General features: G+C 34.9%; 1 protein-coding gene across 1 annotated transcript in view; it reads right to left on the bottom strand.

Moving 5' to 3' along the window:
* The window catches only part of DPY19L2 (dpy-19 like 2), a 132,317-nt gene that overhangs the window by 63,461 nt on the left and 41,564 nt on the right, over positions 1 to 27,292 (bottom strand). Inside the window, exons 7-9 of the mRNA XM_058296781.1 lie at positions 25,563 to 25,620; positions 23,796 to 23,887; positions 21,579 to 21,678 (exon numbers count right to left, since the gene is read on the bottom strand). Of these exons, the coding sequence (XP_058152764.1) occupies positions 21,579 to 21,678; positions 23,796 to 23,887; positions 25,563 to 25,620 (250 nt within the window). The remainder of the gene's footprint in view (positions 1 to 21,578; positions 21,679 to 23,795; positions 23,888 to 25,562; positions 25,621 to 27,292) is intronic.

The raw sequence follows: 27,292 nt of genomic DNA, 5'->3' as shown, positions 1-27,292 counted from the left end.
CCATGCTGTTTTTACCACTACAGCAAGATAATATACTTTAAAATCTGTGAGTCTTCAAATGTCATTATTCTTTTATAAGATATTTTTGGCTATTTGAGGGCCCTTACCATTCCAAATAAATTTGATAATTGGCTTTTCCAATTCTACAAAGAAGGATATTTGAATTCTTATTGAGATTATGTTAAATCTGTAGGTATGTTTGGGTAAAACTGACATGTTCCAACTCATGAACATAGAATATCCTTCCATTTAGTTAGGTCATCATTGATTTCTTTTAGAAATGCTTTACAGTTTTCTGAATACAGGTCCTTTATGTTCATGGTTAAATGTATTCCTAAATATTTGATTCTTTTAGTTGCTTTTGTAAATGGAATTGTTTTTCTGAATTCCTCCTCAGATTGCTCATTAGTAGTATATAGAAATGGTACTGACTTTTGCATATTAATCTTGTATCCCACAACATTGCTGAAATTGACTATAAGATCTAATAGTTTCATTGTGGATTTTTCAGGATTTTCTAAGTATAAGGTTATATCAGCAAATAATGAAAGTTTTACCTCTTCCTTTCTAAAAACCCTTCTTTCATTCTTCCAGACCATATAAAAACAGATTACAAGACAGATTTGGCCCATGGGCTCTAGTTGGATGACCCCTAATGTAGATGATGGCATCATCATATCCTAATAATAGATAAAATTGAAAAAACCAAGGACAACTCTGGAAACCATAAAAAAGAACCAAATGGAATTTTTTTAGTGTTATAAATTCCATAATAAATATTAAGAAGTCAACAGTTAAGTTTAAAACAGTTTAAACACAGCCAAAATGAGAAGTCATGAATTGGAAGATAGGTGAGAACAACACATCTTGAAGGAAGCATAAAATGACAAAACATATAAGAAAGAACATAACAGATGTAGATGATAAAGTGAAAAGATCTAATATATTATTTTTACATCCCAGAAAAGGGAGAGAATTAGATAGAAGTAATATTTAAAGAGATTATAGCTGAGAATTTCCAAAAACTTACGGAAGAAATCAAGCAGTGATTCATGAGAGAATGAATTAAAACAAAACAAAATCTAACCACACTTACACATATCACTGTAAATATTTCCCAAAAGCAAAGGGAAAATTTAGCTAGAGTCTACACAACCTTAAGACTTGCTGTAAAGCCACAGTAATCAAAACAGCATCATACAAGAGAAATAACAGACAAATAGATCAATGGAAAAGAATTGGGAGCCCAGAAATAGGCCAACAAAAATATAGTCAACTGACCTTTGATAAAGCAGCTAAGGTAATTCAATGGAGAAGAGAGAGGCTTTTCAACAAATGGCAGAGAAACAACTGGACATCCACATCCAAAAAATGTGAATCTAGACACAGGCCTTATACCTTTCACAAAAATTAACTCAAAATGGGATCACTGACATCAATGTAAAATGCAAAGCAATAAAAGTACTAGAAGATAACACAGGATAAAATCTAGGTGACCTTGGGTTGGGCAATGACTTTTAGATATAACACCAAAAACATGATCCAAGAAAGAAAAAACTGATAACTTCATAAAACTAAAAAAGCTTCCCTTTGTAAAAGACACTGCTAACAGGGTGACATGTAAGACATCTGCTGGAAAAATCTCCCCTCAGAATCAGCTAATACATGGACAAATCCCACTTGCTTGGAACTCTGGAGGATGATAGAGACTGGAGAAGGACTCCACAAAAGCTGAAATGAAGAAAAAGAAAAATAATCTCCAAGATCAGGTAGGAAATTTCTATCCCAGACCTGCCCTGCCAGTCTAGACCCAGGGCAGCATGGGAGTCATGCAGAGGCAGCATGGCCTAGGTCCTTCTTGGCATTGATGTAGACCATATCTTTAAAAAAAAAAAAATTTTATATAGACTATAGAGCCACTCACTGCAGTGAGTTAGAACCCCACATATATCCAGGCACAAGGACCCAAGTCTACAGAGACCCAATGTAGTACACAAGGTGTTGAGTCATGCTGCATACAAAAGGTCCCCTCAGGGTTAATAAAAAAGAGACATCAGAAGAACTGTTGGTAAGAGATGCACACACTCAATCTAACTTCTGTTGGCTGAACTACCTAAATGTAAAATGGACTTTTCTGGAGTGACCCACCTTTCTGAATTGACTCCATCTAGTTCACCAGGGTGGGATACCATAATAGGAAAGAAACCGGAGACAGAAAATCCTCACAGTAAAAAAGGCTGGGGAGACTAAATTAAATAGAGACAGAGATAAGATGGGAACCAGAACTTAAAAGTGTAAGGATAAGGCAGCACTGAGTAAGGGATATAATTTTAAAAATCAATTTGGAGTTGTTCTAGGTGTTGCTGCAGGGATGGATGCTGGACGTTGTGTGTCCTATCATGGCCCACTGGTTGGACTGGGGGAGAGTGTGGACTACAATGTGGAACACTGTCCATGTGGTGCAGCAGTGCTCCAGAATGTATTTGCCAGGTCCAGTGGATGTGCCACAATGATGGAAGAGGTTGTTGATGTGGGAGGGGTGGAATGGGTGGGGTGAGGGTTTATGGGGAACTCATATTTTTTAAATGTAACATTTAAAAGAAAACAAAGAAGAAAAAAAAATCATATGAGCTGGGGAGAAAATTCTGTATAAAAACAAACAGAACAGCTCAAGATTCCCAGAGAAATAAGAGAGGGAATGAAGATTTCTCCTGGAGGTGAAACAATTGCACAAAAGTAAAATTTTAAAAATTGTACAAGTATATCCAGGGCAAGAATCAGAAGAAGAACTACTTTGAAAGTTCAGAATGAGTTAAGAGTTACCACAAAGCCAATCAAAAATAAAACCATAGACAAGAGAGAGAGACTGACCTTTGGAGTTAACTCATCAAGATAATCAGATGCCTAGACATCATCCCAAAAGAAACAGGAAGATATGCCTCAGTCAAGGGAACAAAATAAAACTTCAGAGGAAAACCAGAATTTGGAACAATTAATCAAAGAAGTTCAAACAAATCTAAACCAATTTAAGGAAATAAAGGAAAATATAGAGCTAAAGGATGTTAAGAAGACAATGTGGGTGGAAGCATAAAGAAGAATTTAAAAGTATATAAAGAGGGAAGCAGACTTGGCCCAATGGATAGGGTGTCTGCCTACCATATGGGAGGTCCGCGGTTCAAACCCCGGGCCTCCTTGACCCATGTGGACCTAGCCCATGCACACTGCCAATGCACACAAGGAGTGCCATGCCACGCAGGGGTGTCCCCCACACGCAGGAAGTGCGCCCTGTAAGGAGAGCCACCCAGTGCGAAAGAAAGTGCAGCCTGCCCAAGAATGGCACTGCACAAACAGAGAGCTGACACAACAAGATGAGGCAACAAAAAGAAACACAGATTCCCAGTGCCACTGATAAGGATAGAAGTGGTCACAGAAGAACACACAGCAAATGGACACAGAGAGTAGACAACTGGGGTGAGGGGGAAGGGAAGAGAAATAAATAAAAAGATAAATCTTTTTTAAAAAGTATATAAAGAAACATAAAAGAAATTATGGGGATAAGAGCACAATAATGGAGATTTTAAAAATTCTAAAGGTATACAGCAGCAGATTTGAACAGGAAGAAAGGATCAGTGAACTAGAAGACAGGACAATTTAAATCATATAGTCAGAAAAACAGATAGAGAAAAGAATAAAAAACTGGAGCAGTATCTTAGGGATTTCAGAAACAGCAAGCAGCATACAAATATATATGTTATGGATGACCCAGAAGGAGAAGGGAAAAGGGGTAGAATTTTTGAGGAAATAATGGCCAAAAACTTCCCAACTGCTAAGAGAGACATAAATATACATGTCCAAAGCTCAACATACTCCAAACACACTAAACCGTAATAGTCCTACTCCAAGACACACACTAATCAGAATGTCAAATGCCAAAGATGGAGAATTCTGAAAACAGCAAGAGAAAAGCAATTCATCATATATAAGGGAAACTTGGTAAGACTAAATGCCAATTTCTCATCAGAAACCATGGAGGTGAGAAGGCAGTTGTATTGTACATTGAAGGTATTGAAAGAGGAAAACAGCCAGCCAAAAAATTCTTTATCTGGCAAAAGTTTCCTTCAAAAATGAGGGAAAGTTTAAAATAGTCACAAATAAATAGAAACTGAGAGAGTATGTCAACAAAAGACCTGTCCTACAAGAATAAAAGGAGTTCTGCAGGTTGAAAGGAAAAGACAGGAGAAAGTGGCTTGAAGTAGAGTAAAAAATGAGTTTCTTTGGTAAGGGTAACTAAAAAGGTGAATGCAAAACACAATAGCACTGTACCCTCAATATACCACTCTACTCATTAGTTCCTTTAAAACTCAGAATATAAAGGAACAAGAAAAAGTTATGATTCCTAATAATGGAAATACAAATATAAAGAGGTAAAGTGGGGCAAAAACAACATAGGCATGTGAAGGATATAGGAGCAGATAACATGTATGCTATTGAAACTAAGTTGGTATCTTTTCAAGTTAGTATATTATAGATATAATATAACCCCAAAGGTAACCACAAAGAAAGTATTTTAAAAATATACAGAAACTGAAATGAGAAAGGGATCAGTCAGGTACATCACAAAACAGAAAAGGAGGTTGCAGTAAAGGAAGAGAGGACAAAAAAGATATGACATATAAAAACTCAAAGGATAAAATGGCTAAAGTAAGTAATCCCTTTACAGTAATAACACTAAATGTTAATGGATTAAATTTCCTAATCGAAAGATACAAATCATCAGAAAGGATTAAAATTACATGATCCAACAACACGTTGTTTACAAGAAACTCACCTGAGACCCAAAGACACAAAGGGGTAGAAAGAGACAGGATGGGAAAAGATAAGCCATGCAAACAGTAACCAAAAGAGCTGGAGGAGCAACTACAATAATATCAGACAAAATAGAATTTAAGTCAAAAGCTGTTATAGCAGCAGTTATAAGGGGTTATCAGAGACAAATAAGGACATTATATATTAATAAAAGGGGCAAGCCACAAGAAAAAAATAATCATAAACATTTTTGCACCTAACCATCATTTAGCATCCCAAAACACACGAGGCAAACTGTGGCAAACTGGAAGAGAGAAATGACACCTCTGGAATAATAGCTGGAGACTTCAACACTAACTACTGTTATACATAGTATATCTAGACAGAAGATCAATAAGGAAACAGATAACTTGAATAATATGATAAATGGACTAGACCTAACAAATATACACAGAACACTGCACCCCAAAAGAACAGGATATATATTCTTTTCAAGTTCTCATGGATCATTCTCCAGGATAGACCCCATGCTGGATCACAAAACAGGTCTCAATAAATTTAAAAAGACTGAATCTTCTCTGACCAAAATGGAATAAAGTTAGAAATCAGTAACAGGCAGAGAATGGGAATATTAACAAATACATAGAAGCTACATAAGGTTCTCTTAATCAGTGAGTCAAAGAAGAAATTGCAAAGGAAATCAGTAAATATCTTGAGATGAATGAAAACAGAATCACAATGTATTAAAACTTATGAGAGGGGAAGCAGATGTGGCTCAAGTGATTGGGTTTCTGCCTCCCATGGGAGGACCTGGGCTCGATCCCTGGGGCCTCCTGGTGAAAAAAAGAAAAGCATGCCTGCACAGCAAGCCAGTGCCTGTGTGGCAAGCTGAGTGCTTGCGCAAGTGCCCATGCAGTGAGCCACTGCCCATGCAGCAAGCTGAGTGCCTGCACGGTGAGCCCAGAGCCCACACAGCAAGCCAGTGCCCACACAAGTGAGTCACAGAGCAAGATAATGACACAATAAAAGAGAGACAAAGGGGAGAGTCAAGGCGAGGCTCAACAAAAGCCAGGAACTGAGGTGGCACAGCTGATGGGGAACCTCTCACCACATCAGATGTCCCCAGGATCGAATCCTGGTGAATACTAGAGGAGAAAAATGAGAAGGGAAGACAAAAAGAGAAATAGATACAGAAGATCACACAGCAAATGGACACAGACAGCAAAAAACAGCAGGGCGGGGGAGGGGAGGGGAAAAATAAATCTCTAAAAAAAGAAACCTTATGGGAAGATGGCAACCAACTAACAGGCAGAGCTGAATGCTCTGAATGAATAAAGAGTCAAAAGCTTTCGAAGGGATCTGCTTTGGGGGTCAGCAGACAAGGACAGTGCTACACAACACCAAGGATGGTGAGGGTCAGAGACACAAAGAAGCTGAAATGACTATGACTCCAAAATGACAAATATGAGTTCCCAAGCCCCCAAGGGTTCCACTTTCACCCCACAAGATATTAAGCAGGAGTGAAACCCCTGGCTCACTGCTGCTGACTGAGTGGGGAGCAGACTTTCTCCCAGTCAGGTGTTCCAAGGGAAAAGGGAGGGGATGTCAGGGTGCTTTTCTTCAGTGAAGTCGGCCAGCAGAGCTCACTTTGAATCTCCAATCTGGAGATTCAATGCAGGAACATGGGAAAGGTAAAACTGAAACACCTCCATGGAAAGGTGCACTCACTATTGCCATCTGCTGGCCAGTCTGGAGATTACATGGACAAAAAACTGCATTCTCAATATTAACGCCTGGGAGAAAATCTGAGCCCATTAATGAGTTCCTAGACCAATTTTGAAAATTTAAGCTGGGCAATTTTAAAGACTAAGAATAAGTTGAACCAAATATCAAAGAAGAGCTGAGGGGAGAAAACAGGCAAGAGAGAGAAATTGGCCATTAGAGTAATTCATCAACATATTCAGATGCCTAAACATCAGCAAAAAATCATAAGTCATACTAGGAAACAGGAACAGATGGCCCAGCCAAAAGAACCAAATATCCTGAAGATATACAGATTTAAGACAGTGAAAATCACACAACTCTCCTAAATCACATAAAAGAATTTAAAGAAAATATGACTAAAGAAATAAAGAATATTAAGAAGACACTGGAGAGCACAAAGAACAATTTGAAAGTCTGCAAAGAAAAGTAATAGGCCTTATGGGAATGAATGACATGATGGGTAGATTAAAAATACATTAGAGGCACATAATTACAGACTTGAATTGTCTGAAGACAGAATTAGTGATTTTGAAGACAGAACATCTGAACTGGAAAAGAAAGGATAACACAAAGAGAATGGAAAAAATGGAACAGAGTCTCAGGGAATTGAATGACAATGCAAAATACACAAACATTCACATTATTGGTGTACCAGAAGAAGAGAATGGAAAAGTGCAGAAAGAACATTTGAGAAAATAATGACTGAAAACTTCCTAACCCTTATGAAAGACATAAATATCAATACCCAAGAAGGACATCACACCCCAAACAGAACAAATCCAAATAGACCTACCCTGAGACACACTATTCAGAATAACAAATACCAGAGATAGAAGATTCCGAAAGCATCAAGAGAAAACCAAAGCATCACATACAAGGGAAATTCAGTAAGATTAAGTGTCAACCTCTCATCAGAAACCATGAGTGTAAAGTACAATGTAAACTATAATCATCATTTAGTGGCAATGCTCCAAGATGTGTTCAACAGTTGTGGCAAATGTACCACGCTAAAGAAGGATGTTGCTGATGTGGGAAAATGTGGGAGGTCTAGGGAGTGGGCCATATAGGAATTTCACTATGTTTTTGTGTAACATTTATATAATTTAAGTTCCTTTAAAAAAAAAGGGGGGGGGGGGAGAAACTGTGGAGGAGAGAAGAAAGTGGTATGATGTATTTAAGGTACTGAAAGAAAAACTCCTGGTCAAGAATTCTGTATCCAGAAAATCTCTTCTTCAAAAATGAGGGTGAGTTCAAAGTCTTCTCAGACAAACAAAAACTGATAGAATGTGTTACCACAAGATCAGATTTAAAAGAGATACTAAAGGGGGTGCTGCAGCCTGAAAGGAAAGAACAAGGGCAAGAGATTTGGAGATGAGTTTAGAAGAGAAGATTATTAGGAAGAGTAAACTAAAGATAAGAAGACAGTCAATAGAACAATAGGACAACAGGGAGCTGAAGGACAAAATGGATGAAGTAGGTAATGCCTTTACAGTAATAACACTGAATGTTAATAGAGTGAACTGCCCAATCGAAAAACATAGACAGATAGAATGGATTAAAAAAAACATAAGCTATCTATATGTTGTTTACAAGAGACCCACCTCAGATGTAAGGACACAGTGAAAGGTTGGAAAAGGGTATTCCATGCAAATAGTAACCAAAAAAGAGCTGGACTAGATCAGATATATGTAAAATAACAACATTATATTATATGAACAATAATTACTCAGTTCAACTAGAAAACTGTTCCTGTGCTCAGTATTCTATAGTTTTTTCATGCAAAATAAACACTTGAATTTAATTGAAAAAAAACTTCAAAGGAACCATATTAAGGAAGATGGAACTTAAAAGGAGAACCAAGTCAGTAAGATATGCATTAGGGAAGGATAGGCCTTTGAAGACCTTTCTGGGTCTTCAAAACAGAGACAACCCAGAAAGTAGACCCATAATTTGATTTGCAGTGGAAACTCATACAATTAAAAAGAAGCACACTCTAGCAGTAAGGACTATCTACAGAGTATGATATATTGTATGATTCCGTTTATAAAAATGTAAATATAAATCAATTTATAAAGATGAAATTAGCAGTTATGTAGGGCTGGGGAAGGAATGTTAAGGGGTGTCGAGTCTTTCTTTTTGGAGTAATGAAATTATTCTTAAAATTTTGAGATGATGAATATACATTATACTGAGAGCCATTGATGATCTACTTTGGATAGATGATATGGTATGTGAATTTATCTCAATAAAACTGCTTTAAAAAACTTAAGAGATTCAGTAAAGGCAGTTCTAAGAGAGGAATTTATAGTTCTACATGCTTACATTAAAGAATAAGGAAGAACTAAAATCAAAGGCTTAACTGTACACCTGGAGGAACCAGAAAAAGGACAGCAAACTAAACCCAAACAAAACAGAAAGAAACAACAAAAACCGAAACAGAAATAAATACAACTGAGTAAAAAATACAATAGAGAAAAAAATTTTTTAAGTTGGCTCTTTGAGATTTACAAAATTGACAAACCCTTAGCTAGACCGTCAAAGTAAAAACAAAGATGAAAATAAATAAAATCAGTAATGAGAGGGGGACATTACTACTAAACCCAAAGAAATAAAAAGGATTATAAGAGGATTCTAAGAACCACATGCCAAAAAAATTATACAACTAAGATTAAATGAACCAATTCCTAGAAACACACAAACTACCTATACTGACTCTAGAAGAACCAGAAGATCTCAATAGAACAATTACAAGTAAAGAGATTGAACCAGTCATCACAAACCTTTCAAAAAAGATAACCCAGCATCAGATGTCTTCCCAAGTGAAGTCTACCAATCATTCCAAGAAGAATTAATACCAATCCTGCTCAAACTCTTCCAAAAAATTGAAAGGGAGGGAACACTACCTAATTCATTCCATAAGGCCAACATCATTCTAATGCAAAAGCCAGATAAAGAAACCATGAGAAAAGAAAATTACAAGCCAAATTCTCTTATGAATACAGAGCAAAAATCCTCAAGGAAATACTAGCAAATTGAATCCAACAGCACAATAAAAGAATTATATACATAATCAGGTGAGATTTATCCCAGGTATGCAAGGGTGGTTCAACACAAGAAAATCAATTAATGTAATACTCAACATTAACAAAATGAAGGGGGAAAAATGAATGATCATCTTGAATAACAAAGAAAATACATTTGACAAAATCCAGCATCCTTTACTGAAAAAAGCATTTTTGAAAAATAGGACTAGAAGGAGACTTCCTCAACATGATAAAGGGCATATAAGAAAAACCTACAGCTAACATCATACTCATTGGTAAAAGACTGAAAGTTTTCCCTCTAAGATCTGGAACAAGATAAGGATGCCCACTGTCACCACTGTTATTCAACATTGGACAGCAAGTTTTAGCCAGAACAGTTAGGCAAGAAAAGGAAATAAAGGTATCCAGATTTGAAAGGAACAAGTAAAACTTTCACTTTGTGCAGATGACATGATCCTAAATGCAGAAGTCCTGAAAAATTTACAACAAAGCTACTAGTATCAATATACAAATTCAGCAAAGTGGCAGGATACAAGATCAGTACACGAAAATCAGTAGTGTTTCTATACACTAATAATGAGCAATCTGAAGAGGAAATCAAGAAAAAAATTCCATGTACAATAGCAACTAAAAAAATCAAATATCTAGGAATAAATTTAACCAAGGATATAAAGAACTTATACATGGAAAACTACAAAACTTTGCTATGAAGAAAACCAAAAAAAATGGAAAGACATTCCTTGTTCATGGATTGGAAGGCTAAATATCATTAAGATGTCAATTCTATCCAAATTGATTTACAAATTCAACATAATCCCAATCAAAATTCCAGCAGCCTTTTTTGCAGAAATGAAAAGACAAGTATCAAATTTATTTGGCCTGGAATAGCTAACTAAAACCATCTTGAGAAAGAAAAAAGAAGTTGGAGGACTGACACTTCCGGACTTTAAAGCATATTACAGGGAAGCAGATATGGCTCAAGTAAGTAGACTTCCATCTACCATATGAGAGTACCCGGATTCAATCTCCAGGGTCTCCTGGTGAAAGTGTGCCAGGCCTGTGCGGAGATGATGCAATAAAAGAGATGCAAGGGAGAGTCAAGGTGAGATGCAACAGAATCCAGGACCTGAGGTGGCACAAGTGACAGGGACTCTCTCTCACACTGTGGAGGTCCTCAGGATCAAATCCCAATGAAGCCTAGAGGAGGAAAAAAAAAAAGGGAAACACATGCAGAGGATCACACAGCCAATAGTGTGTGTGGGGGAGAGGGGGATAAATAAATCTTAAAGAAACAAAAGCATATTACAAAGGTACAGTGGTCAAAACATCATAGTACTGGCACAAGGATAGATATATAGATCAGTGGAATCGAATTGAGAGTTTAGAAATACACCCTCACATTTATAGCCAGTTGATTTCTGACAAGGCTGCCAAGTCCACTTAATTGGAAAAGAACAGTCTCCAACAAATGGTGTTGGGATAACAGGATATCCATATGTGAATGAATTAAAGAGGACCCCTTTCTCACACCATACACAAAATTTAATTCAAAATAGAACAAAGACCTAAATATAAGAGCTAGGACTACAAAACTCTTAGAAGAAATTGTAGGGAAGCATCTTCAAGATCCTGTGATAGGCAATAGTTTCTTAGACTTAACACCCAAAGCATGAGGAACAGAAAGAAAAAACGGATAAATAGGACCTCATCAACATTAAAAATATTTTTGCATCAAAGGACTTATCAGCAAAGTGAAAAGACAATCTAATCAATGAGGGAAATAACATAAACCATATATCCAATAAGGGTTTAATATCCAGAATATATAAAGAAATCCCACAATTCAATAATAAAATGACAAACAATCCAATTTAAAAATGGACAACAGACATTTCTCCCAAAAAGCATATACAAATGGTTAAAAAGCACATGAAATGATGCTCAACATCACATCACATCTAGTAGGGAAATGTTAATCAAAACCACAATGAGATACCATTTTACACCCACTAGAAATAGCTACTATTAAAAAGTCAGAAAATTACAAGTTTTGGAGTGGATATGGAGAAATAGGTACGTTCATTCCCATTACATTTACACACTGCACAAAGTAAAATGGTACAGTACCCGTGAAAGACATTTGGCAGTTCCTCAGGAAGCTAAGTATAGAATCACCATATGATCCAGCAATCCGGCTACTAGGTATATGTGTAGATGAACTGAAAGCAGGGTTTCAAACAGATACTTTCACACTGATGTTCACATTGACATTATTCACAATTGCCAAAAGATGGAAGCAACCCAAATGTACACCAACTGATGAATGGATAAACAAAATGCTGTGAATACATACAATGGAATATTTTTCAGCCATAAAAAGGAATGAAGTCCTGATACATGTGTCGACATTAATGAACCTTGAAGAAATCATGTTGAGTGAAATAAGCCAGACACAAAAGGACAAATATTATATGATCTCACTGATTCGAAATAATTAAAATAAGCAAACTCATAGCCAGCATATAAGAATATAAGACTATCAGAGTCTGAGTTGGGGGTAGAGAATTGGGAGTTAATACTTAATTTGTACAGAATTCAGGTTGATATTATAGTTTTGAAAATGAATGGTGGTGATGGTAGCACAGTATTGTGAGTATAATTAACATCACTGAATTATACAGGCAAATGTGGTGAAAAGGAGAAATTTTACATCTATTACTAGAATAAAAATTAAAAGAAAAATAGGGCTGTACAACACAGTGAATGCTATTACAAATAATGGGTATAGTTAACAATACAAATATTAAAATAGTTTCATGAATTATTAAAAATGTGCCACACTAATGCAAGGTGTTAATAATTCAGTGGTATATGGGGGAAAATGGACCTAATGTAAACTATGTACTACAGTTAATAGTACAATTTTAAAATTATTTTATTAACTGTAATAAAGGTACCACACTAATGCAAAGTATCACTAATAGGTGGGTATAAATGAATGCTGAATTTTTTACAAGATTTTTCAGTAAACCTACATCTTTTCCAATTAAAAATTTAAAAAATATACTAAAAAATAAAAACAAGACACTTAACAGAATGAAGAGGTAAGTGGCAGACAGAAGAAAATATTTGCAAAACATATAAGTGATAAAGGACTGTGTCCAAAATACATAAAGAACTCTTACAACTCAACAACAAAAAGATGACCCAATTAAAAATAGGGCAAAAGAGCAGTGGTAACACACAGCCTTCTGCCACTAAATCCCCACAAAAAAGAAAGATACTGAGCATCTGAGTAAACTACATCCTAATCAGATACCTAGATATAAGCAAAAAATTATGAGCCATTCTAAGAAAATAGAAGACATGGCCCAAGAAAAGAAATATATCAAAGTCCCAGAAGAGATGCAGAATTTGAGAGAACTAACCAGCAAGACACATACAAATTTCCAAAATCAAAGTAATGAGTTGAAAGACAATATGGTTTAAAGAGATTAATGACATCGATAAGACATTGAGCAAGCACAAAGAAGAATTTGAAATTCTGAACAGAAAAGTAACAGAGCTCATGGGAATGAAAGACCCAATAGGTGAGATCAAAAACACATTTGAGGCATACAAGAACAGACTCAAAATGATAGAAGAAAGAATAAGTGCTACCAAAGACAGAACAGCTAAAATTGAAAAAAGATAAGAACAGAGAGAGAAAAGGATGGAAAATAATTGAGCATGGGCTCAGGGAGTTGAATGACAACACAAAATGCAACAACATACATGTCATGGGAGTTTCAGAAGGAGAAGAGAAGGGAAAAGGGGCAGAAAGAGTATTTGAGGAAATAACAGCTAAAAATTTCCCAACTCTCACAAAAGAAATGAACTTACATGTCCAAGAAGCACATTGTACCCCAATCAGAATAAATCCGAATAGACCTACTTTAAGACACATACTACTCAGAATGTCAAATGTCAAAGATAAGGAGAAAATTCTCAGAGCAGCAAGGGAGAAGCAAACCATCATGTACAAGGGACATCCAATAAGACTTAGAGCAGGTTTCTCTCCAGAGACCATGGAGGCAAGAAGACAGTGGTAAGATACAATTAGGATACTGAAAGAGAAAAACTGCCAGTCGAGAATTCTTTATCCAGCAAAATTGTTCTTCAAATATGAAGGTGAGTATAAATATTCACAAACAGAAACTAAAAGAGTTTACAAAAAAGAATCCACCTTTGCAGGAAATATTAAAGGAAGCCTTAGAACCTGAAAGAAAAAGACAGGAGATACAGGTTTGGAGGAGAGTATAAAAGAAAGAATAGCAGAAAGGGTAAACAAAAGAGTAAAAAAACAGACAAAAATAAGATATGACAAATGAAAACCAAATGATAAAATGAAGGAAATAGTACATTTACAGCTATATCATTGAAAGTGAATGGCTTAAACTCCCCAATAAAAATATACAAGCTGACAAAATGGATAAAAAAACATGAGCCATCCATATGTTGCTTACAAGAAACTAACCTTAGACCCAGGGATACAAACTGAGTGAAAGTAAAAGGTTGAAAAATGATACTCAACGCAAATAGTAACCAGAAAAGAGCTGGGGTAGCTATACTAATATCAGACAAAACAGACTTTAAATGCAAAAAAGTTATGAGATACAGAAGGCCATTATATATTAATAAAAGGCACAATCCACCAGGAACATATAACAGTCATAAATATCTATGCACCTAACCAGGGTGCCTCAAAATACATGAGACAAACTCTGGGAAAACTGAAGGGAGAAATAGACATCTCTACAATAATCACTGGAGACTTCAACACCCCACTCACATCATTAGACAGAACTAGACAGAAGATCAACAAGGTAACAGAGAATGTGAACAATTTGATAAATGATTAGACCTAACAGACATACACAGAACACTGCATCCAAACTCAGTGGGTCATGAATTCTTCTCAAGTGCCCATGGATCTTCCTCTAGGATAGATCACATGTTAGGGCACAATGCAGCTTTCTATAAATATAAAGATTGAAATTGTACAAAGTACCTTCTCTGATCACAATGGAATGAAACTGGAAATCAATAATAGGAAAAAAGTAAATTTGCAAATGTACGAGAACACAATGTATCAAAACTTATGGGATACAGTGAAGGCAGTCTTTAGAGTGAAATTTATAGTCCTAAATGCCTTATTTAACTGAACAAGAGAAACTAGAAAAAAACAGCAAACCAATTCCAAAGCAAGCAGAAGGAAAGAAATAATAAAGATTAGAGTAGAAATAAATGAAATAGAGAACATGCGCAAGGAGTGTGCCCCATAAGGTGAGACGCCCCGTGCAAAAAAAGTGCAGCCACCCAGGAGCGGTGCTGCGCACACAGAGAGCTGATGCAGCAAGATGACACAACAAAAAAAGCGAGTTTCCCAGTATCCCATGACAAGAATACAAGAGGACACAGAAGAACACACAGTGAATGGACACAGAGAGCAGACAACAGGAGGGAAAGGGAGAGAAATAAATAAAATAAATCTTAAAAAAAAAAAAATAGAGAAAATCAACAAAACCAAAAGCTGGTCTTTGAAAAGATTAGTAAAATTGACAAATCCTTTGCTAGATTAACAAAGAAAAAAAAGAGAGAAGATGTAAATAAATACATTCAAAAACGAAAGGGGGGAAGCTACAACTGACCCCACAGAAAAAAAAGAATCATAATAGGATATTAAGAGAAACTGTATGCCAACAAACTAAACAACCTAGATGAAATGGACAAATTCCTAAAAATGCACAATCAACTTATACTGACTATACAAGAAATACAAGAACTTAACCAATCACATTTAAGGAGACTGAATCTGTCATTAAAAAATCTCCCAGCAAAGAAAAGCCCAGGACCAGAAGGCTTCACAGGTGAATTCCACCAAGCATTTTGTAAAGAATTAACAGCAATCCTGTTTAAACTCTTCCAAAATAATTGAAGAGGAGGGAAAATTACCCAACACATTTTATGAAGTCAGCATCACCCTAATACCAAAGCCAGATAAAGATACTACAAGAAAAGAAAGTTACACACCAATCTCTCTGAGAAACATAGATGCAAAAACTCTCAACAAAATACTTGAAAGTCAAATCCAACAGCATATCAAAAGACTTATACATCATGACCAAGTGGGATTTATTGCTGGTATGCAAGGCTAGTTCAACATAAGAAAATCAATCAACATAATACACCATATTAAAAAATTGAAGGGAAAAAAAATACATGATAATCTCAATCAATGCAGAAAAGGCATTCAACCAAAGTCAGCATCGGTTTTTGATAAAAGCACTTCAAAAGATAGGAATAGAAGGAAAATTCCTCAATATGATAAAAGATATGTATGAAAAACCCACAGCCAATATCACACTCAATGGGGAAAATTTGAAAGCTTTCCCACTAAGATTGGCAACAAGACAAGGATGTCCAATGTCACCACTGTTATTCAATATTGTACTAGAAGTTCTAGCTAGGGCAATTAGACACACACACACACAAAACTTAAAGACATCCAAACAGGAAAAGAAGTAAAACTCTCACTGTTTGTGGATGACATGAACCTGTAGTTAGAAAATCCTGAAGTATCCACAACAAAGCTACTTGAGATAATAAATGAGTTCAGAAAAGTGGTAGGATACAAGATCAACATGCAAAACTCAGTAATGTTTTTGTACACTAGTACTGAATAATCTGAGGAGGAAATCAGGGAAAATTCCAATTTCAATAGCAACAAAAAGACTCAATTCCTAGGAATTAATTTAATCAAAGAAGAATAGGACCCATACGCAGAAAACTACAAAACACTGCTAAAAGAAATTTTAAAAGACCTAAACAAATGAAAAGGCATTCCATATTCATGGACTGGAAGAATAAATATCATGAAGATGTAAATCTTACCCAAACTGATTTATAGATTCAATGCAATACCAATCAAAATCCTAATATCTTAGCTTAAAGAATTAGAAAAGGCAATTACCAAATTCACTTGGATGGGAAAGTACAGTCAAATAGCCAAAAGCATTCTAAAAAAGAAGAGCAACGTGGGAGGAATTTCACTGCCTGACCTTGAAACATATTACAAAGCCTCAGTGGTCAAAACAGCACGGTATTAGCTTAAAGAGAGAAACACTGATCAGTGGAGCAGAATTGAGAACCCAGAAATAAACCCTCACCTATACAGTCAACTGTTTTTTGACAAACCTACCAAGTCATGTTAATGAACAAACATTTATAGAACTTCTCAAGAGCTAATGGATCCTTCTCTAGGATAGACCATATGTTGAGTCACAAGAAAGGTTCCAATAAATTTTAAAAGACTGAAATTATACAAAGCACTTTCTCTGATCATAATGGAATAAAGGTAGAAATCAATAATAACTGTAAAAAGGGAAAATTCACAAGTATTTAGAGATTAAACAATCTACTCTTCATCAGTGGGTCAAAGAAGAAATTACAAAAGAAATCAGTACATATCTTAATAGAATTAAAACAAGAATACAACATATCAAAACCTACAGGATACAGCAAAGGCAGTGCTGAGAGGAAAATTTATAACCGTCAGTGCTTATATTAAAAAAGAAGAGTGAGCCAAAATTGAAGACCTAACTGCCTACCTGGAGGTACTAGAAAAAGAACAACAAATTCATCCCAAACCAAGCAGAAGGTAAGAAATAACAAAGATCAGAGCAGAAAAAAAAAAGATGAAATTGAGAAAAGAAAAAAAAAAAGAGACAATCAACAAAACCTACAAACCCTTAGCTAGACTATAAAGAAAAAGGAAAGAAAAGATGCAAATAAAATCAGAAATGGGAGGAGTATCACTGCTGACCTTGCAGATATAAGACAGATCATAAGAGGATACTGTGAACAACTGTACACCAACAAATGAGACAATATAGACAAAATGGACAAATTCCTAGAAACACATGAACAACCTACACTGACCATGGAAGAAAGAGAAGACCTCAACAAACCAATCACAAATAAAGAGATTGTAACAGTCATTAAAAACCTCCACAAAATGAAAAGTCCAAGACCAGAGAGCTTCACAGGTAAATTCTAAGAATCATTCAAAGGTGATCTAATATCAAACTTGCTCAAGCTCTTCCAAAAAATTGAACAGGAATGGGAAGCAGCTGTGGCTCAATCAGTTGGGCTCCCATCTACCACATGGGAGGACCTGGGTTCACATCCTGGGGTCTCCTTGTGAAGGCAGGCTCCCCCACATGCTGCGGAGTGCCACGCAGCCCACAAGCACCACGGAGCACCAACTCAGCACAGTGACGCAAAAAAAAAGGGAGACAAGTAAAAAAAAAAAACAGAAGAGCACACAGCGAATGGACACAGAGAACAAAACAACAAGCAAGCTGTGGGGGAGGATAAAAAAAAATTGAACAGGAAGGAATACTACCAAACTCATTCTATGAAGCCAACATCACCCTAATATCAAAAACATATGAAGGTACTATGAAAAAAGAAAACTACACACCAATTTTTCTAATGAATATTGACGCAAAAATCCTCAACAAAATATTTGCAAACCAAATCCAAAAGCACATTAAAAGAATTATTTACTACAATAAGTGGGTTTTATCCCAGGTATGCAAGAGTGATTCAATAAAGGAAAATCAATTAGTGTAATAAACCATATTAATAAATCGAAGAAGAAAGATCACATGATCATCTTGATTGATACAGAAGAGGCATTTGATAAAATATGACCTACTTCTTGATAAAAACACTCCAAAGGATAGGAATTGAAAGACACTTTCTCAACATCATAAAGGGCATATATGAAAAACCCACAGCTAACATTGTACTCAATGGTAAGAAATGTCTTTTAAAAAGAAGAATGAATTTGGAGTATTCTTATTTCATCACTTTAAAGCATATTACTTAGCTACAGTGGTAAACACAGATGGTATGGACATAAAGATGGACATACTGACCAATGGAATTGAATTGAGAATTTGGAAAAAGACACTTCATATATACAATCAAGTGATTTTGACAAAACTTGCAATTCCACCCCAGCTGAGTCAAAACAGTCTATTCAACAAATGATGCTGGAAGAACTGGATATCTATAGCCAAAAGAAAGAAAGAGGACCCCTATCTCATACCTCATACAAAATTTAACTCAAAATGGATCAAGTACCTAGATATAAAAGAATGATAAAACTCCTAGAAGAAAATGTAGGAAAACATCCTCGAGATATTGTGGAAGGTGGTAGCTTCTTAAACCTTATACCCAAAGCACAAGCAATGAAAGAAAAAATACATAAATGGGACCTCCCAAAAATTAAACACATTTGTGCTTCAAATGACTTCGTTAAGAAAGTGAAAAGGTAGCCTCTACAATGGGAGTAAATTTTCAGAAATATCTGATAAGGGTTTGATTTCCATATTATATAAAGAGATCGTACAACTCAATGATATAAAGACAAGCATCCCAATTAAAAATGGGCAAAAACTTGCACACACATTTTTTCCAAAGAGGGAATACCAATGGTCAAAAAGCACATGAAAAGATGCTCAACATCACTACATATTAGGGAAATGCAGATCAAAACTACAATGAGATATCATTTCACGCCTTATAGAATGGCCATTATTAAGAAAACAGAAAACTACAAGTGCTGTAGAGTATATGGAGAAATAGGAACACTCCTTCACTGTTGGTGAGAATGTAAAATGGTGCATTCTCTGTGGAAGATAGTTTGGCAGTTCCTCAGGAAGCTAAATATAGAATTACCATATGATCTAACAACCCCACTCCTAGAAATATATGCAGAAGAAGTGAAAGCAAGGACACAAACAGACATTTGCACACCAATGTTCATAATGGCATTACTTGCAATTGCCAAAAGATGGAAACAACCCAAGTGTCCATCAACCAATGAATAGATAAACAAAATGTGGTATATACATATATTGGAATATTATTCAGCTGTAAGAAGAAATGAAGTTGAGATACATATAACAATATAGATGAAACTTGAAGACATTAAATTGAGTGAAATAACCATACACAAAAGGACAAATATTGTATGGTCTCACTAATATGAACTAAATACTATGAGTAAATTCATGGAGTTAAACTCTAGAGTATAGGTTACTAGAAGATAGAATGTTGATTCAGAAGGGGAAGCAGAAGCTGAATGTATGTAGAATGTTTAATAAGGTAGATTGTAAATGTGAGGAAAAGAATAGAGGTGACGGTAACATGTTATAGTGAGAATAAGGCAGGAGTCTAGGGAGGTTAATGTCAGTTGAAGGAAAGCTGGAGGATCATCTAGGGACTGTATGTATAGTGATTTTGATGGTAGATGATGATTGTAGTTAACAGTACAAACACAAGAATGTTCCTCTATTACAAGGTATTAAGAATAGGTAGAAAAAGAAAAAAGAATAGGTAAATACATGGAAAAATAAAACTAATGTAATATATATAGTTAACAGTAGTATTATAATATTTTTACAGCAAAGACAAAGAATGTACTATATCAGTGCTAACAGTCAACAATGGGAGTGTTTAAGGGTATATAGGTTTTTTCCTTTTAGGGTAATGAAAACTTTCTGAAATGGACTGAGCTGATGACAGCACAACTATGAGGTGAAACTGAGAGCCAGTGAGGGTTCGCTTTGGGTGGATTGGACAAGGCAGGGAACCATATAACACAGTGAACCCCATGGTGATTGATGGACTATGGTAAACAGTATAAATATGAGAACCTTTTCTCCTGAACTATAATAAATATATATAAATACATGGTGTTAATAATTGGCTGGTTTGTAGAAAAATATACCAAATATAAGCTATGAACTATAGTAGAAATATTACAATGACATTCTTTCATCAATTGTAACACATTTTTCACAACAATGTAAAGAGTTGGTGGTAGGGTAATGTATGGGAAACCTGTACGGTATGCACAATTATTTTGTAAACTCACAACTTCTCAAATATAAAAAAAAAAAAAAAAAAATTGACCCCTTACTCCCACTTCCCAGGCTCAGTTTCTTGTTATTAGCTACCTAGTTGTTTTGAGAATCGGACGTGGCCTCAGTTTACTTAAGCAATATGATCATTAAAGCTCTGAGAAATACCCAACATGATTCTGCTCTTCAGACAAAATGGCCAGCCAATGGCTAGCCAGGTTGATGAAGAGGGCCCTTAGCTTGCTGTGTGATTACTAAGGAAAAAGGAAAATCAATAGATAGATGTACAGATATTATCTCAAATAGCAACAAGAATAAATTGAGTAAAAATTATAGAAAAAATATTTTACAAGTTAATCATTAACATACAGGTATAATTAACCAATACACTAATAGACTATGGAACTATACATTTTTTCAGTCAAAATTGATGTGAACTTTTTTTTTAAAGATTTATTTTTTATTTATTTCTCTCCCCTTCCCTCCACCCCAGTTGTCTGCTCTCTGTGTCCATTCACTGTGTGTTCTTCTGTGACCGCTTCTATCCTTATCAGTGGCACCAGGAATCTGTGTTTCTTTTTTGTTGTGTCATCTTTGCTGTGTCAGCGCGCCGTGTGTGTGGCACCATTCTAGGGCAGGCTGCACTTTCTTTCATGCTGGGCGGCTCTCCTTACAGGGCACACTCCTTGCACATGGGGCTCCCCTGCGCAGGGGACACCCCTGCATGGCACGGCACTCCTTGCGCACATCAGCACTGTGCATGGGCCAGCTCCACATGGGTCAAGGAGGCCTGGGGTTTGAACCGCAGACCTCCCATGTGGTAGGTGGATGCCCTATCCTTTGGGTCAAGTCCGCTTCCCTGAACTTTATAATTATTCCATATTTTGAAATTATTTAAGGGCACAAATGCAACTTATTTTTAAAAACTTCTATAGAAACAACAACATATATCTCACATTCTACTAAAATAAGCTTAAAATCATCTTACCTGTGTAAAAAGTATAAACTGAGCAAACTGCCAAGGAAGCATAAAAGCAACATTGGAAGCACAGAGTGCAATATAATGCTTTCTACAAAGGTTCGATGTCCTTAATAGAGAGAATTAGTAACAGTAAGTTTTACCATAAAATAGCTGATCACAGAACAGAAAAATGAAATGCAAATGCTAAAATTTAAATGATTGCCTTAACCTTAATATAACAAAGTATAGTTAAACTTTAAAAGATCATTAAAAAGAACTTAAAATACTTGGATTATAAAAGTGCCTCATGCATCTAGTTTAGCAGTAAATTAAATATTTTAAATAGAGATGTCTATTTTCCCCTAAGTACACTTGACATTAGAAATTGCATATTCCAGCAAGAAAGTCAGAAAATAAATTTCCATAAGCCTTTGCAGGTGGACACTTTAGAGAGTTGCATGTACTGAAGAGTGTATAAGCAACTGGTTCTAGGTGCAGGCACTGATAGAATATGAAGCTGACCCTGCCTTCCTCATATGATCAGTAGTAACTTTTATTTGTCAGCAATTTTATGTTTCAAAAAGCAATGGAGAAAAGTATACCGGTGAAGTAAATTAACACCTATGGAAAAAATTTAAGGAATTGTTTAAAAAAAACAAATTAAGGAATAATTGTGGAATAAAGTTGAATTGCATATTGAAATTTAAAATGTCCATTCCCCAGTCCTGAGATATATCAGTAACCAATACCTTTTATCCCAGAAGACTTTAGGATCTTTTAGAATTTGAAAAAAGAAATGCAAACATTTTGAGTAAATAATAAAACCGCAACTGTTCTTTTTATAAAGTCTGTATTGGATTTTGATCTGTATTGGATTTTGGTCTAATAGTACAAACATTTCAAAAAGAAAATTTTCATATATTATTTAGTAATATTATCACAAAATGAATTCATTAAGCACTCAGTTACCTTGTATTTTATCAAGCAAAAAATATTTTTGACTAAAGTACAGAGTATTATGCATGCCCTCAAAGAGACTACCCTAAGTGTTCTAATTAACACATTTCATTCCATGAAATTCCTGACTGGCCAGACTAATGGATAATTTTCCCCATCATAATCTTTGAGAGAGGTAATGTGCAGAGAAAAGATACAGAAATCTGGACACAGAGCACATTCTCAAATCCAAATTCAACCCAAAAATATATGGTAACAAGTCAGGGTAAGTCTGCTCATTTTTTGCTTTTGTAGCTACCCCGGTATGGTACTAATTACCTTCATTCAATCAGTAAACATATGCAGCCCTTAAATGAAAGCATGGCAGTATGCTAGGTACTCTGTGGTTAAAGACATAAAAATGACATGCTCTCTGTTTCCAATGGTACTTTTAAGTATATATAAGTGTATATGTAGACATGTATATGTATGTGAGTGATTAACAAATTTGCACTCAAGAAAGAAAGAAAATATATACACAATCATAATATAAGGAAGAAGCTGATATGCACTGGTAAGTGAAGCATGAGTTTCCCTGGAAGTCTGAAGGAGATAGCCATCATTATTTTATTCAATAAGAGATCACTCTAACATTTGCTGGAACTTATTTCTATGGTAAAGTTATTTAAAGTATTCTAATATGTGTGTGTATGTGTTCTAATATGTGTGTGTATGTGTATATAAATTTCTACAATGCTGACAAAAACTGAATACCAACAAAGAATGTGTCCAAGAAAAAAGCTGAGAAGTAATTCCGGTTCAATTGGTGGAAACATCAGAAATGTTTCAAAAACACACCATACTTACTTATCTATATAATCCAGCATTTCCTAAATTCATTTAAGCATAAACGCTTTTTTCATGGCACATGCATTAATGATCCATAAAAATAACAGGTTGATAAACAAAGAGTCAGAGTATACTTCTTGAGGAAAAAAATTAAGTTTCTCAAAAATGTGAATCTTTACAAAATATATATGAACATATAAATTCTGACTTATTAAAACACAATGCAGATACCTAAAACCTATAACCTAGACTCTTGAGTGGAAAGGAATTTTTACATAGTAAATTTTAATCATTTTTAAGATGACATCATTTTTCTTAACAAGGTACTCAATTTATTTTGAAAATAATTCAAAAACATAAAGGAAGCTAAATTTGGTGATTATAATTTAAGAAATTGAAACATATTTTAAGAAAATTAACTTAAAATTTATTTAACTTTGTTTTAGAAATCAAATTTACCTGAGAATATAAGTTAAAATGTACATCTGTAGAACGAGAAATGGATATGAAAAACTTTCCCGGAGAGGTGGCGTCCACATCACACGTGTAGCCTAAAACCAATAATATGCTTACATCACTGCATGTTACATTACAATAAACATTATTAATTTAAAAATAATGGGGGGGCAGGTTTCAATAATTTTAATACTAGGCTCATTATATCCTATTTCTGAATGCCCTGGAATAGCTTCTCAGCTTCTGGATATCTCTTAACGGGCAAACAACCATTAAGTAGAGAGCCATTAACTAGAAAGTCCAGGAACAAGTGAAAGCTCTATCAAAGCAAAAGGAAATCCAAGGGACAAACAAGATGATAGGTATAGGAGCCGTGACGATTTGGGGACTGAAAAACCAGATCTACATTTCCAGCCCTGCAGATCTAACCCTGGCACCCCAGGACTTTGGGACACATATATGCCCAGAAAAATACCTAAACAAATGTCACTTGTAACTTTTGCAGCAGGAGTATTTACACATAAGTTCAAAAGAGTACAGATGTACATTACAAGTAATTAAGTGTATCTCTTAATTTGTGAAATAACCTTTAAAAGAATTAACTAAATTTTTAAAAGAAGTATTGGAGAATCACTGAAATGATGCATGTAATGAAAATCCCAATTAAATTTCATACAGACTTTAAAATAATTGTTTCTAACAGTTATAAGCATTATAAAAATTTTATATCAAAAATTCTAAAATTCTAGAAAGAATCTGAACTCGTTACTTTGCAAGTATCTTAAAAGTTATTACTCCTAAGAAATTCTAAACCTTGCAAGACTAATTATTGTATGTATAAGAAAGCCAACTCACAGTACCAGTTGCCTGGTGTACTCAAAATAAAGACTTAGTCTTTACATCAACACATTGGTGAGTGTCTATGCATTGTTTGCTTTGAGTTAAAATAACATGTTTAAGATAGCTTATCTATCATTTTTATGATTCTCTTCTCTGATTTTTAAAATTTGACCAAGTATCTACCTCTCCCAATAGTAATGGATTAAAAAACCCTCTACCCAATATAACTTGTGCCAACATACTACATGTTTTGCTTTCAAGAGGCAACAGAGTCTCTCTCTCTTGTTGATGCCTTATGCCCAGCATTTAAAAGAGGATGGCCCATATAGTATACATTAATAATTTGGGGAGTGAATCCATTTTAATAAATTTCCATGAGCTCTTTTAGGGTGAACCATTGTCCCATTAGGCTTAATCGGTAAATTAATTTCTATTTTAATTCAGCATTTTGTGTTATTGAAAAGGCATGATGTATTGCAAAGAAGCAGGTTTTACAGCCAGAAAGATGTAGATGTGAAAACCAGCTTCACTGTGCAGTGAATGTAGAATCCTGAATAAGTAATGTCACTTCTCTAAATTTCAATTTCCTAATTAGTACAGTGAAGATAACAAAAATCCCCAAAAAATGTTTGGTAGGAGTAAATGAGATAATGCATGTGAAGTGCCTGAACTCAACAAATACAATATTTCCTTTTTCTATAGAATACATGCATGCATATATATTTACTAAAAAAAGGCAAGATATTTTGCTTTATAAACTCTCGTCATGACATAGGTCTAGATCAACATGATTAATATCAACTTACAACATAAAATGATTAAAAATATTGTATAGTCATAAGAAATATGCAATCATATATTGTTTTTATGACTATATTTCCTTATTCCTATGCTCTTTCCTATCACTTAATTATTTGCTAGAAAACACACCTCTCCATGGTTGAAAAAGAAGCACAGCACTGTAATTAGACCTCCTAGTTGAGTCCCACTGTGAAAAAAAATTGTATATAATCATAATTCACATAAAATATGGTGAGTTTTTCAAAAAATTATTTCTTAGAATTTAAAAACCATAGATTTCCATATTTAAAATGTCACTGTAGTAATAAGAAACCATAGAAAATACCAATAAAATTTTCAAAAAAACCCATGTACTCGTTTTAAGCTTGAACGTGAGAGCATAAAGGGTACATATAAAGTAATTTCTATATTTTTATTTAAAATATTGCCTAAATAAAATATATAAGGTATAAACATAAAATATATTTTTTTAAAAATAGGCCAGCTTTTCAAAGTCTACATATCTTTGAATATTCTCAATGGAAGTAAATTATTGTCTTTTGAAATTGGATTTAAAGATCTAAGAGATGTACAGTCTCAGTTTCATTTAGCAACAACTTAAAACTGTCTAAACTACTACAACTATTCTTCTGTTAAGTTCAAAAGAAACAACATAGAAGAAAAAAATGACTAAGGATGACTGGTAATCATCAAAGAGTAAAAAAACATTTCTTAAAGCTGCTTTTTCTGTGTGCTGTGTGAAATGTCTGTGTCTGTGAACACAGATGCTCAGACCCACATTTATACCATGTTTTAATGTATCCCTACACACCACCTTCCATGCCCCACTTCTCTAGTCTACTACATTGAAAGTAACATGGAAATAGGTTCTTTACCTGTCTTGATCCTCCTTGCATCCCCACCTTCCTACATGGAAGATAATACTTACTTAAAAAAAAACACACACAAAAAAAACCCACAAGCAGAGGCAAGGTTGATATAAAATAAGTAATTTACTATTTACAAACTTTCCTTAAAGGAAATTCAAAGGATGCACTTCAAAAAGGAAGAAATTGAAATATGGGAGGTGGGAGAAGCAACAAATGGTGAATAGAGAAACAGGGAACAAGTGGATAAATCTAAACAGGAACAATAATATTTATTAGTGGAGGGATAAAAGGAGTACTAAACTAAAATAGGTACCAACATATAAAATAAAGGGGATGTTTTGAATTAAAGTGTTATAAAATTCCTTGTACTGTTCAGAAGGAGGAGAAATTTTCTCAAGTTAGACATGCATGTTAACATTTTATGGGTAACCACTGAAAGAAGAGAAACAGAATATCTACCTTCGAAGTTAGTACCAGTGGGGAAGGGTGGCCAGGGTGCTTCTTTTGTTTCTCATATGCCATAGTTTCCATTACCCTCACAGTTTTGATGACACTTTTATAGCCAATATTGGTTATAACACCTATGCTCCTCCCAGCACAATTTAGCGCCATTTATTGGAAAGCCTATCCTTGCCCACCGACCTGTGAGATCTGCCATCATGCATCAAATGTCTTTAAATGTACGTATCTTCTTTTGACATTTAGTCAATTCCATTGATCCTTTTGTTTACCATGTGCCAATATCACAATCTCTTAATTACATTAGCTCTAGAGTACGGATATAACTGATAAAGCAAGTTCTCCTGCCTTCTGTCCACATTAGCCTTTTGCATTTCTGAATAATTTTTAAATCACTTTATCAAAGCCCACAAAAAAATATATTGGAATTTTGATTGGTATTACATTAAATCTATAAATCAATTTGGAGATAACTGTCATCTTTTAATATTGAGTCTTCCAATACATGAGTATGGTGTCTCTCTGCACTTA

Source organism: Dasypus novemcinctus, chromosome 5 (genome assembly GCF_030445035.2).
Source record: "Dasypus novemcinctus isolate mDasNov1 chromosome 5, mDasNov1.1.hap2, whole genome shotgun sequence".
Lineage (NCBI taxonomy): Eukaryota > Metazoa > Chordata > Mammalia > Cingulata > Dasypodidae > Dasypus > Dasypus novemcinctus.
Note: the sequence above shows the minus strand (reverse complement) of the source record. Positions and strands in the feature narration are given on the sequence as shown.